The sequence below is a fragment of the Bos indicus x Bos taurus genome, chromosome 6 (assembly GCF_003369695.1).
Source record: "Bos indicus x Bos taurus breed Angus x Brahman F1 hybrid chromosome 6, Bos_hybrid_MaternalHap_v2.0, whole genome shotgun sequence".
NCBI classification, from domain to species: Eukaryota; Metazoa; Chordata; class Mammalia; order Artiodactyla; family Bovidae; genus Bos; species Bos indicus x Bos taurus.
In genome coordinates, this window is record NC_040081.1 from 116857520 (window position 1) to 116871244 (window position 13725).

At 56.1% G+C, this 13725-nt stretch overlaps 1 protein-coding gene across 6 annotated transcripts in view; it reads left to right on the plus strand.

Annotated features, from left to right (window-relative positions):
* GAK (cyclin G associated kinase) overlaps positions 1–13725 on the plus strand; it is a 47881-nt gene that overhangs the window by 2918 nt on the left and 31238 nt on the right. For 2 of the 6 annotated variants that reach the window (XM_027545273.1, XM_027545279.1), the window contains exons 2-5: positions 7737–7798; positions 8472–8531; positions 9434–9548; positions 11548–11690. In XM_027545273.1, the coding sequence (XP_027401074.1) occupies positions 7737–7798; positions 8472–8531; positions 9434–9548; positions 11548–11690 (380 nt within the window). Of the gene's footprint in view, positions 1–5038; positions 5058–7736; positions 7799–8471; positions 9198–9399; positions 9549–11547; positions 11691–13725 lie in introns of those variants that run through there. The other 4 variants (XM_027545275.1, XM_027545276.1, XM_027545278.1 and 1 more) reach the window with 4 other exon arrangements.

Here is a 13725-nt window from a genome sequence, read left to right on the forward strand (position 1 = left end):
TGTGGCCCTCAGGATGCAGTGGCCCCCGTCTCGTGTCCCTCTCAGCTGGCCCTACCCCTGTCATGTTGGTGGCTTTAAGGTCAGCCTTTAATTGTGGCGATAGTGCCCAGCATAAAACAGTAGTGACCCCCACGGCAGCACTTGTGGGGTCCTGGCTGCGTGGGGTGGTCACAGTGGCGGTGCTGAGCTCAGGGCTGTTGGGAACTTGCCAGGCCACCAGGGGCGACGGTAGAGTCGGGCGGGAGCCCACGAGAGGCTTTGGTCCGAGGGAAGGCGTGGGTCCGTCTCAGGTGTGTCCTGCAGGAAGTGGTGTCCAGAGGAACTCCTGGTAAAAGCAGCTGCTGGCGCGGGGTCGCTGGGGGCGGCCGGGAGCCCCGTGCAGAGGCCGCTGCGCCGCGAGGCCTGCGGTCCTTCCCCAGCACACGTCTGCAGACGCCTGGGGGCCAGGGAGGTCACCCTGGGCGGGACTCCGCGGGGAGGCGCGCTCCTCCTCCTGCTCTCTGGGCCTGCTCCCCTCCAGGACCCCCTGTCTGCGTGAGTGTGCCTATCCCTGCATCCCTGCAGGGGGGTGATGAGCGTGTGTGTGGTGGGGCTCTTGGAATTCTGCTCCATGGAAGTGTCTGCTTCTCAGCAGCAGTGCTGAGAAAGCGTGTCAAGGTCACCTGACCTGCTTCCCGTGCTGCGGCGCCACCCGGCCTGGGGCTCGCTGTCCCACCAGCGGGCCCCACCTCCCCTGGCCCCTGTCTGTGACCCTGTGCTGTGGGAGGGACGGTCACCTGCCGCCTCGGAGGCCCTCCCAGATTCCACCCGCCCCCCCCTCCTCATTTTAGCTGGTGTAGGGAAAGAGCAACTTAAACTTAGCCAGGATGGTGGGGTCAGCCTCTCGCCCCATGTTTTGTAAATACGTGGTTATACAGCAGCCGGGATCACGTAAGGAGGTGCACACACGCGTCACGATACGTGTGTCACGATGCACCCGTTTGGCCACGGGCTCCTTTTGGATTATAAGCATATATAAGCCCCACCTGAAAAGCCCTTGCGTCTGCACTGAGGCCAGCCCAGAGAGAATAAACGTGTCTCTTGTTCCTGCCGCTCCTGGACTTTTCTTCCAGCTTCCCTGCTCACACCTTGCCCGTCCTGGGTTCAGCGAACACTGAGATACAGCAAGACAGTTGGCGTAGGCGGCAGGGTGCCCAGTGGCAGGGGAGCCTGAGGCTCCAGTGGATGGAGGAAGCCGGTGGCCCCCGCAGAGCAGGCGGTGCGGGTGGCTTCGGCCTCTCGGTGTGGGCCGTGGCGGCCTCGAGAGTCTGGAGCTCGGTTCCCTCTCCCGCTGTGGACCTTGGTGTGTTTCCTGCCTGGGACTGGCGTAAATGGAGCTCGCGAGGACAGTCCACTGTGCGCTCGCGTGCACGTGTTTTCCGTTCTTTTGTGTAAAATGCCCGGGAGTGGGTTGTGGGCTTCTAGTCGGATGGAGGGTTGACTTTACATGAAACAGCCACACGCTGTCCGCTGGGGCTCTGCCACCTCCTGCCCCGCGGCCTCCCCAGTGTGTGATTGTCCTGATTATACCTGTTCTCCGGGGCGTGCAGTGGCTGAATCTGCATCCTCTCCATGGCACTATGTTGAACATTTTTTCACCCAATAATTAGCCACTTGTGTATCTTTTTGTGTGTGAAATGTTTCTTAAAATCTTTTTTCCATTTTTTGGGGGCGGGCAGGAGTTGTGGGAGTATTTTTTTTTTTTTTAACTGTGGTATAATGAGAATTTCATGACTACTCATGGATAAACCTGGGAGTATGTATTCTAGATCCAAGTCCGGTTTTTATATAACACACATACACAGAGACACACACGTGTGTGGGGAAGAGAAGGTAAGCTGTTTCCTGATTCCAGAACATCAGTTCAGTTGCTCAGTCGTGTCCGACTGTTTGCGACCCCATGGACTGCAGCACGCCAGGCCTTCCTGTCCATCACCGACTCCTGGAGTTTACTCAGACTCATGTCCATTGAGTCGGTGATGCCATCCAACCATCTCATCCTCTGTTGTCCCCTTCTCCTCCTGCCTTCCATCTTTCCCAGCATCAGGGTCTTTTCCAGTGAGGCAGTTCTTCACATCAGATGGCCAAAGTGTTGGAGCTTCAGCTCAGCATCAGCCCTTCCAGTGAGTATTCAGGGCTGATTTCCTTCAGAATTGACTGGTTGGAACTCTTTGTAGTCCAGGGGACTCTGAAGAGTCCTCTCCAACCACAGTTCAAAAGCATCAATTCTTACCTTTCTTTATAGTCCAACTCTCACATCCATACATGACTACTGGAAAAACCATAGCTTTGACTGGATGGACCTTGGTCAGCAAAGTAATGTCTGTGCTTTTTAATATGCTGTCTAGGTTGGTCATAGCTTTTTTCTCAAGGAGGAAGCGTCTTTTAATTTCATGGCTGCAGTCGTCATCTGCAGTGATTTTGGAGCCCCAAAAAATAAAGTCTTTTACTGTTTCCACTGTTTCCCCATTTATTTGCCATGAAGTGATGGGACTGGATGCCCTGATCTTAGTTTTCTGAATGTTGAGCTTTAAGCCAGCTTTTTCACTCTCCTCTTTCACCTCCATCAAGAGGCTCTTTAGTTCCGCTTCACTTTCTGCCATGAGGGTGGTGTCACCTGCATATCTGAGGTTATTGATGTTTCTCCCGGCAGTCTTGACTCCAGCTTGTGCTTCGTCCGGAGCGTACCCAGTCACAGCCGTCTCAGCGGTGCCCAGCACGGTATCCCTTTATGTGTCTTATGTGCTAGTGTTTCTATTTTTTAAAAACTTTTCCTTTTGAGGTCATTGTAGACTTACGTGGAGTTGAAAGAAAAGATGCAGACAGGTCTAGGCACACTGCCTGGTGGCAGTGTCTAGAAAAACTGTGGTTACAGCCAGGATTTGAAGTGTCCGTCCCCATGGGGATCCCTGTGGACCCCTGGAGAGCGTCGGCCTGCCCCCTCTGTCCTTTGTCCTCTGGCGAGTTCTGTGTAAACGGGGTCACGTGCAGCCTCTCAGAACTGGCTTCTTTCACCCCGTAGGATTCTCGGGGGACCGTCCACGTTGCTATGTCCTAACTTATTTTGTCTCTGCAGAGCAGTCCATGGTGTGGATACACCATAGTTCGCTCAACTTTTCTCCCACTGAAGGGCATCTGCGTTGTTTCCAGGTTTTTTGATTATTTGAAATAAAGCTGCTGTAAGCATCCACGTGCAGGTCACTGTGTGGCTGTGTTCATCTTTCTGGAATAGGTGCGCAGGGGCTGGTCACGTGGTAGTTGGCACCTCGTTTTTAGAGAGCTGCCTGCCTGTCTGTAGAGCTCTGCGCTGTCTGCAGAGCTCCACGCTGTCTGCACTCGCCCGTTGGAGCAGGGGCGCCTGCCTGTGCTTGGCTGCCGCAGGCTGCAGCCTGAGGTCAGGGAGCGGGCAGGCGCCTGGGAGCTCTCTCCCCTTGGCTGTTCTCACTCCCCTTACTCTCAGGACCCCAGTCCTGTTGCATCGGGACCCCACCTTCTGACCTCATTGAACGCCAGTCACCTCCCTGCACACCCTGTCTCCAGATACAGCCACGTTGGGGTTAGGGCTTCAACTCGTGACTTCTGGGGGGACGCAGTTGAGTCTGCTGCGAAAAGGGATCCGTTTCTCTGCGTCCCTGCCAGCGTTTCGTGTTGTGTTTGGTGGTCATTCTGGCAGGTGTGTAGTGACGTCTCATTGAGGCTTTAGTCTGCGTTTCCCTAAACGCTTATGCTTTGCTTATTTCCGCCTGCCCGCGCTCACAGGTGAAATGTCTCTGTGTCCTCTGCCTCTTTTCCAGTCATCTTTCATTGTTGAATTTTGAGAGCTTCTTGAGTCCTCTGTCCAGTGTGGTTGCCAAGTGTTTCCTCTCAGGCTGCTTGTCTCTGGCGTCTGAACAGGGTCTGTTGTGGTTCAGAGGCTCTAACTTTGATGAAGTCTGTTCTGTCGCTTTTCCCTCCTGAATCCTGCTCTCGCTGCCTGGTCTGAAAACTTTGCTGAGCTGTGCATCTCCAGGATTCTCTCCGGTGCTGTCTCGTGGTTTGAGACTTTATGCTCTGAGTTATCATGTAAGGTTTTTATTTACACGATAGTGTGATAAAAATAAGATTTTTATTTACATGAAGCTCTTTATTTTGCCTGGAGTCGTCCAGTTGAAAATACCGTCCTTCGGAAACTGCTTTTGCAATTTGGGCATATTTGTGTGGCTCCGTTTCCAGGGCTTTTCTCGTTTGTTCATTGATCTGTGGTCTTTGCCTCCACCAGTACCACACAGCCTTCAGTACTGCAGCTATACAAAATTTGAACTTTTTGTTAGGAAAAATGTTTTAAATGCAGAAAAGTAGAAAGAGCAACAACAGAGCAGACGCCTTTGTCCCTGCTCCAGGATTAATAAACACTAGTTTGAAAATGGATTCCTCGTAACCCAGTTGATAAAGAATCTGCCTGCAATGTGGGAGACCCGGGTTCGATTCCTGGGTGGGAAAGATCCCCTGGAGAAGGAAATGGCGACCCACTCCAGTGTTCTTGCCTGGAGAATCCCACGGACAGAGGAGCCTGGCGGGCTACAGCCTGTGGGGTTCAAAGAGTCAGACACGACTTAACCACCACCAGCAACTTTAAAAAGGTCATCTTTGGTTCCAGAGCTTTTCTAGACAGTGAAGCAGCACAGATGCTGTAAAGGCTCCGCTGACTCCCTGCCCCTGCTGCGTTTCTGTCTCTCTCTAGAGGCAGCCAGCGCCGTGAACTAGTGCACGCCCTTCCTGCTCGTCTTTGTACTTCCGCTGCGTGTGCTGCGTTCACACCGTGCGTAATCTTGCTGTGGGGTGTTAAATGTAAGTGACTGTGTTTTCATCTCTGAAGAGTTTGTCGTAGTGATCTGGTTTGCTCAGCACACTGTTCTGGTTACCTACCAGACACTGTCCTGGGTGCCTGTGATGGAGATGCCGACAACTTGGACAACATTTGTGCTTCGAGCTCACAGCCTAGTGGGAGAGACAGTGAAGAAGTATCCAGATAGAACCAGGTATCAGAGGATGCTGGGGAGGAGAAACGGCGTGGGGGGCGTGCGGGGCGAGTCAGGGGAGTGAGGTGAGGGCCAGTCGGGCCAGGCCCTGCAGGGCTGTGGTCAGGGCGTGGCCCGGGCAGTTGTGGGCCTGGTGGCTGAGGAGGCGCGGTGGTGTCGGTCTGGCTGCAGCGGAGGTCGCCCTTCTGTCCTGGGCGTTTCTGGTGGAGTCCTTAGGAGTGTTTGCTGCACAGTCTTACCATCTGCAAGTAAAAGCAGTCTTAGCTCTTCCGTTCTTTATTTTTCTAGCTTTTTTGCACTGTTAGGCTCACCGATGAAATGTATTACAGTTCTGAGAACAGGAGAAACCCTTGCTTTGTTCTGGATCTGAGAGAGGACCTTTCAGTCCTGTGTTAGCTCTTAGTTTTTCGTGGTTGCCATTTCTTAGATTGAAGAAGTTTCTGCTTCAATTCCTAGTTATATGAACATTTTTTAAAATGTTACTGTTTTGAAGGATCATGACGGCGTTTTGCATGTGGGCGGAAGCTTTCTCGGTGTCTGTCGAGGTGCCTGCCCTCCCTGTGTACAGTGTGTACACAGAGTGTGTATCATAGTGTGTGTACCACGGTGTGTGTACCACAGTGTGTACACAGTGACTGTTAGCCTTGCACTCCTGGGTGGCCATAGCATACTGTCCTTGCTGCAGTTACTCCTAGTGTTTTCTGATCGTTTCTGGTTTCTCTGTTAATGAGTGATTTTGATCTGTAATTGTGTGCATATTGTTTTCTCTGCCTCAAAAAAGACTCTGGGAACTGTTCTCCCCTCTTGGCACAGACTTCGTGGAAGGTTGCTGTACTTCCTTCACTTAGATGTTAGATAGAATTCGCCAGTGGAAGCCATCTGTCTTCCTGTTTCTGTTTTCTGGATTTTCATTTATTTCTTTTCATCTGTTTTTATATGGACTTACTTCATGTTCTAGCAGCTGTGTTGAAATAAAAGTGACAGAGTGACTGCACGCATGTCACAGCACTGTATGTTCTGTGTGTGTGCGTAAGTGTGTGTGCGTGTGCGTCTACAGCTGTCACTGTGAAGGTGGTGAGCAAAGCCAGCACCCCCGCGGTTCCTCCCCCCGGGCCACTGCTCCTCTGCTCTCTGCTACTGTGGTTGCTCTGCTCACTCGGCCTCCCGTGCGTGAAGTTGCGTGCGTGCTCCTTTCCTGCCTGCCGCTCCTCAGCGCGGCTGCTCGCAGTCCTGCTGCTGCGTGTGAGCAGCAGCGCATCCGGCCACGTGAGGACGGCCGCTCCATCCACTCGCCGTTGACGGACACGGGTTGTTCCCGCTGGGGCTGCTATGAACATGCATGTACGAGTCTTCGTGAGGACGTGTGCCTTTATTTTTCGTGGGTAAATACTCACAATGTGATGGCCGAGCTGTAGAGTTGGTGTGTGTTTAGCTTTTGAAGAACCCTGCAAAGTGTCTTCCAAATCCTGATACCGTTCTGAATTCCTGTGGGCACTGTATAAGCATGCAGTTGCTCCACACCTCAATCAGTATTTGGTAGGTTGGTTTTACAATTTCTAGATGCTCTAATAGGTGTATTGTAGTGCCCTTGTGGTTTAAATGTGCTTATCCCTGGTGGATAATGACGTTTTTTCATGTGGTTACTGGCCGTCTGTTTATCTTGGTTGAGCGTCTTTTCATATATTTTGCCCCTTAAAAGGCTGTTGAACTGAACTTTGGATTTTCTGTATATTTTCTGGATAGAGGTCCTTTGCCAGATGTGTGATTTGCAAAGTCCAGTTAGGGACTTATCTTTTCAAGCTCTCAACAGTGTTTCCAAAAACCAGTAAAAACCCATCTTTAATGAAGTCCATTTATCATATTTTTCATTTATGGATCATACTGTTTGGCTAACGTAGGGTTTGTCAAAATGGTTGACTTTTTTTTACATCCCACAACCTTTCTAAACTCAGTTATTACTGATAGTAGCTGGAAGGAGTAGGTATCAGCTTGTCTACGTAGACAGTCACATTGTTTGTTGTCTCTTTTCAGTCTGGATGCCTTTTATCTCTTCTCTCGCCTGATCGCACTGGCCAGCGCTTCCAGCGTGGTACTGAATGGCAGTGGTGAGGACAGTCCTGATGCCTGCCTTGCCCTGGTCTTGGAGGGAAGCGTCAGGCCCCCACCCTGAGTGTGGTGTTCGCGGAGGGGCTTCCAGAGATGCCCTCAGCAGGCTGAGGCACTGTCCTTCTGCTCCCGTTTGCTGAGAGTTTTAAGTTGCGTGGTGAATCCCTCCCTGTAGGAAGCCAGAAAAGACGGAGAACTCGGACTAGAAGCGGTGGGAGGCGCCGGTCAGACCCGCTGCGCTTGGTTGTGACGTGTCACCCTTCCTTGTCATCGTTGGGTTTGGTTTGCTAATGTTTTGTTTTACGTGGAGTTAACCTTCTGTCAGGAGTCGTCTCCTCCACGCGTGTGTGACACGAGGCACTTGTTTCCAGAGAACTGGCGTCGACTGTGTTGATTTTCTTGCCCTGGTCTCTGCCTGTGAACAGGGTGTGTAGAAGGCGGTCACGTAAGCCAGGGCTGCCATCACGGCGGGACACAGGCTGCTGGCCACAGTCCAGTTTGTACCTTTCTCAGTCAAGGTATTTTTAAAGCTAAATGTTAAATAAACCTGATATCTGTTTTTCTAATTTTCAGGAGGGTTTGCATTTGTGTATGAAGCTCAAGATCTGGGAAGTGGCAGAGAGTATGCATTGAAGGTAATAAAGGGGACAAAGGTTTTGTGGGTTTTCCTGTGTTTTAAAGGAAATAAATCTCTTAAGTGACACTGTTTCCAGAGGTTTATCCCCACCCCTTTAGTTGATGTTTCTTTTTTACAGTCTGGGTCTGTTTGTTACACTTGTTTCTTCTGCAGTCTCAGAGGACTTGAAAGCTGTGGGTTTCAGCTTTGGGGAGGCCAGAGGAGGGGAGTCAGAGCTGCCAGAGTAAGGGTTCCAGGCATACCAGGCGTGTGAAAGCAGCCGTGTGAAGTGGCACGTGCACAGTGGGTCTGTGAGCCGGACTCTCGGGTGGGCTGCTGCATGCGCCCCGTGGTCTGTCCTGAGACTCTCAGGCGGCCTGTTTGGCCTCAGTAGCAGTGGCCGTCTTGGGGTGCGGCTGGGCTGGGGCGCGCACTCGGACTCCGGGGCCCCGAAGTAGACCCACATCTCTCATTTTCCTCCAGCCTGTTGGGTGAGAAGCCTCCTGCTTTTAGTTTTTCTTACGTCCTTGGATCACAAAGGACCATTTCTGAGGCCCTCTAACCTGGCAGGTTTCTCTGTGGGTCAGATGGTAACACACAGTCAGGCGGGGGCAGCCCTTAGATGCTCTGTGCTCGGTGAGAGCAGACAGGTGAGGCCCTTAATCCTGCCTCTCCACTGTTTCCCGCTACAGAGACTGCTGTCCAACGAAGAGGAGAAGAACAGAGCCATCATTCAGGAAGTGTGTTTCATGGTATCCTTTTCCAGGGACTGAGCCCGAGCCGGGCCCGCCGGGAGGCCCACCACCAGCTGTGGCTGCCCTCGGCTGCCCGCTGCCCAGTGACGTCCTCTCTGTGTTTGCTTCATTGGACTTGCCCGTAGCCCGTGTCTAGTAGGAAGGAGTTTTCTTCCTTGTTCTTTACTCTGAGAGTAATGGTAAGAGATGTACAGCATTGGGAGCAGTAGTGTCATTCCTGCCAAGAGGTCTCAAGCTGGGGGTGGGCAGCTCCCTGCCTCCGCCCTGCCGCTTGCCCAGTGACCTCATGTGGTGCCCGACTCCCAGCCAGTGGTTCTGTCCTCAGCTCCCTGCCAGCCCTGGCTCCCGTGGGCTCCGTGTTGTCCTCTGAGCAGCCCCCTGGTGCCTTCACCCTTCCCAGAGGGCAGGGGCCCTGGGCGTCCTTGCATGGAGCCTGGATCGGCGGGCTTGTTTGGCTTGGCTCTCCATTCCCACATGCGTGCCCCTGGAACTGGGGTCTCGCCCTTTGCTGTCAGAATCTGTTCTCCATCTCGAAGCTCTGTCCACTGTGAGCCTGCCAGGCCCCGGGCCTGAGGGTCCTCACCGCGCTGGGCTTCCTGTGGCCTCCTTCAGCCTCACCTGCGCCACACCCTCTACCTACTACCCCACTCAGCCCCTGGCCAGGTGTGTGGCCGGCAGGGGGGCGGGGGGGCTTTTTCAGCACCTTCCCTTCCCTTGTGTCCCGTGTCTTCCTGTCCTCCTGGCTGCCTTCCACCTGCTCCCCATGCTGTTTCTGTGGTCATGCACTCAGATTGTCCTTAGTTGGAGTTAGTGTTCTGGCTTCAGTCTCTTAATATCATGTATATATTTGTTTTTAAACATGCAGACTTACGCATTCTCCTTTAACGAGACACCTGCAGAAAAAACTTTCAGGCCACCCAAACATTGTCCAGTTTTGTTCTGCAGCATCGATAGGAAAAGAGGAGTCGGACACTGGGCAGGCGGAGTTCCTGCTGCTCATGGAGCTCTGCAGAGGTGAGGTGCCTGCGGCTGGGCACCACCCAGCAGGTGGGATGGCTCCTGGGGTCTCCTCTCCGGAGATGCAGTGGTTGTCAGGGAGAGAGTGGCTCCGTCTGGTGGGAGCTCTCTGAGTGGCTGCATCCCCCACACCCCCGTGCCTGGCTGAGAGCAGAGCTGGGGCTGCGGAGGGGCAGCTGTGCCCTCGGGGTCAGGCAGCAGGAAGCAGCCAGCAGCCGTGGCCAGAAGTGGGCGGGGTGGGCGGGGCCGCAGAGGTGGGCCTGCGCCCTCGCCAGCTCAAGGCGGTCACTCTTGCTGTGCTCTGAGAGGAAGACTTCTGTCCACTGATAGCAGCGGGGAGCCGGTGCTTTCTCACAACTTCTTGGGGCAGAGTGGGCAAGTGGGCGGGCAGTGGTGCCCAGCTCCCCAGGAGAGGTGAGGCTTCTGTTGATGGCAGAAGCAGGGTCCCCGCCTGGAAGGTCGGGCTCCTCTCATCCCCCCACTGAACCTCTGCCCTGTGCTGGGCCCGTGTGGGCAAGACAGCTCTTGGAGCTGGGCAGCACTTCTGAGGCCCGGCAGGCGCAGAGGACTGGCCAGAGGGCCTGGAGCTCGGGCAGGGGCTGCCAGATGCTCTGCTTGTCCATCCGCCACTGGTAGTGCGTGGGGCTGCCGCGAGGCCAGGGGAGAGCGGGGAGACTGAGGCAGGGGGCTCCCCGGAAGGGAGGGAGGAAGGCACCCTGAGGGGTCGCAGCCCCCAGAGGAGTGTCCCAGGACGAGGGCGGGGGCTGTGAGTGCGGGCGTCCTTCTGCAAAGAAGAGCAGAAATGGGATGCGGTGGTTGCTGGGGGGCTGTCTTGGGGACCACAGACAGGAGGAGTACAGGATCCCCACCCTGAATGGAGGGGACCGGGACCCCATCCCAGGTGGAGAACCCAGGACGCGGGGTGCAGGGTGCTTTTGTCCCAGCAGCACGGGCACCTGGGCTCCCGTGGGGACTGGTGTGTGGGACCCTGTCCAGCACTGGCCATGCTGCAGGCACCGCTCCTGGGTGCTCACAGTGCGGTATGGGTGCTCAGCTCAGGTCAGGCACTTGGTTCTTCACCTAGCTGGTGGTTGGCATCACTGTCTTTTACCTGCAAGAGAGAGATGCCTGGTAACTGAAGACAGCATAACATGTGAGCTTATAAAGCAGGCTGCTGCCTGCAAGCCTGCTGCATCCTCACCCCGCATGTTCACATGCGCCCCCGGGAGGTGTCCTGGGGGCGGGACTGGGGTTGCACGGGGGTGGGGAGAGTGCCGGTCACGGGCCTTGTGGCTGTGTGGTACTGCCCTTTGGTTCCACGTCGAGTGGGGCCAGGGGTCCCATAACGTGCGGAGGTCACCTCCGGGAGCGGAGGCAGCCTGGGGCCCTGGACAGGGGTGTGCAGGCGGGGCTCTCAGAGGAGGCTTTGGGATGCTCGGGGCAAGAGCAGGGTCAGGGTACCAAGGCAGGTGAGTGTGGCTCCTGGGAAGCTGGCCCAGCGAGGACAGCACATGGTTGCGGAGGGAGCCCCTGTGGAGAGGGCCAGCGGCCCCGGGCTCCAGCCAGTTCCAGCAGGACTTAGGTCGCTGTACCAGACAGGAAGGAGCGCCTTGAGGTGGGGACCCCTCGGGGGGCAGCCTGGGGTGGGGCCCAGAGCCTGGCCACCCTTTCTGTGCCACACGGAGGGCGTATCCACTGAGATGTCAGGCGAACAGCCAAGGACCGCTGTTACCTAAGGAGGCTCAGCGGCATTTCTCCAGAGGTGTCTGCCAGGACGTGCACGTTCGGGTCATGGTCCCTGTGGTGGCTGCATCACGAAGGCTCCGTGGTTGGAGGCCTCTGCTGCTGCGGGACAGACTTCTCCTCCAGGGCTCTGTAACCCCAACCGGGTGCTGGCCAGAGGGCAGGGCAGCACCACGGTGGGTGCAGGAGGGCAGCAGGCCCGGGCGCTCGGCTTCGGCAGTTCCCTGGTGATGTGAGTTTGATTCTCTTTTAGGGCAGCTGGTGGAATTTTTAAAAAAAGTTGAATCGAAAGGTCCGCTCTCGTGCGACACCGTCCTGAAGATCTTCTACCAGACGTGCCGGGCGGTGCAGCACATGCACAGACAGAAGCCGCCCATCATCCACAGGGACCTCAAGGTGCGGCCCCGCCTGCCCTGCTTGCCGCATGTGGGGCCCGCGCGCTCAGCCCGCGCCCCGCTGCCCGGCAGCCCTCCTGTCCCCAGCTGGGTGCTGTCATCTGCGGGTGAGGGTTTGGACGGTCGTGGGCGCAACCCCTGCGTGGAGCCGAGAGGAGGTGACGTCCCCTGGGCTGCTCTGGGCAGGCGTGCTGCCCGCCTGCTGCTGGGCACCGAGCGGGAGCGCTTCCTGCGGGGCCGCCGTGCGCCTGGGCGCACACGGAGGCTGCCCTTTTCCTCCTGGTGCCGCCAGTGGCGGGGAGGGGGCTTCGTGGTCATGACTGGGTTTCTGGTTTAACGATGTGTGCTTTTGTGTGTTTATACTCATCAGAGTCCTTACTCTTCAGTAACTGGGTGTCTTTTGCCTTTTTTCTATTGTCTATCAGTTGGTTTTTGTATATTCTTACAACAGTGTTTTTTAAGTGGAACACGCTACAGGTGTTTCCCGTGGTCTCTGGCTTCACTTTAACAATACCCGGCACCCACGAAGCCAGGCCCGACTCTCCCCACGGCTCAGGGTGGCGGCAGCCCCCTCTGCCCTCCCCGGCCCGACTTGCTAAAAGCAGACCCCAGATACGCCCCTTCCTGCCAGGAACCTCCGTTTGCTTCCTGCACATCCAGCCTGTGGCCAGCTTTCCCGTTTCCTCTTGGGGCATCTTGAACCTTGGGAACGCCCCAGCACTGGGAGGTCCTCGGGAGGTGGCGGGCTCCTCTGTGGCTCAGGAAGGTGAAAAGCTTGAAGGATGACAGCTCGGCCTGGGGCGGACTGCTCAGTGCCTGTGTGCTGGGTCCACGGCTGCTGGTACCGTGTGGGGACCCCCTCACGAGCTCCCTGTGGTGTGTCCACAGGGGTCTTGGAGTAGCGCTCCGTGGAGGGGCAGGAAGGACCCGGGAACCCCGGGTGCGAGTGTCAGGCCCGGTGCGCGTCCCCAGCTGTCACGGCTGTGTGCCCTCTTCAGTATGGGGTTCTGGTGTCCCACCGGCCATCATGCGAGTGGAGCCCCACAGCCTGTATGCTCGGCGTCATGATTTCAGCCCCTTCCATCTCGGTGCTGGGCCTGGCCCTCCGCGCCCCCTCTCCACACCGTGGTGGCCCCTGTCCCAGGACACCCTCGTCCCTGGGTGCCGGAGGCTGTCTCTGCGATGGACACCCCACTACGGCCCCTGTGCCTGCGCGTGGCCGGCCCCTGGTGGTGTGTGTATGTTTGGCCGTCTTTGCTCCTGGCGCAGGTTCCTGCCTCGCCCCGTCCGGGGGGACCCGGTGCCCTGTCTGACAGTCCCGTGCCTGCGCTGGCCCGGCAGACCGCACTCCTGTGGCTGCTCTCTCACTCCCTCAGGTGTCCCTTACGTTTGGTGTGAGTCGTCTCGACTCCTCCTGAGGGTCTTCAGTGCCCAACCTTGCTGCTCCCTGGCCTCTGTACCAGAGCGGGTCCCCCGGACCGCGCGGCTCTTGGCAGCTCTTGGTGTCTCTTCCCGAGCCGGGACCCCGCAAAGCGAGCCGTGCAGGCACCCTGGTTCCCAGCGCCTCTTAGTCACGTTCCTACTACTCTGGGGTCTGTTAACGTGCGGCACGTTATGCCCGAAAGACAGTGTCCATCTTTTCAATTAAAAATACTTGATTGCTGAAAATGCTGACCGTCGTTGGAGCCCTTCAGTGGGTCTCACAGTAACATCACAGATCCAACAACAACACTCGATAACGGCGAGACATCTGAAGCGTTTCAAGGATTATTGGACGGGACCCGGAGACAAACACACAGTGAGCAGGTGCTGTTGGGAAAAGGCGCCTCAGACTCAAGGACGCGGGGCTGGCACAGACCTGCCTGTGTGAGAAGCGCAGGGAAGCGAGGCTGGCCTGTGAGTGTTCGGCTCAGAGTGTCGGCTTCTGGTTGAAGTTGCCGTGACTCCCGCTCCGAGAGAGGGGCTGACAGGCTGGAGACGTCCTGGCTGCTGGGTTGGTAAAGGTGCTCTGACCTGGGTCGTGGAGTGCTGGTCTC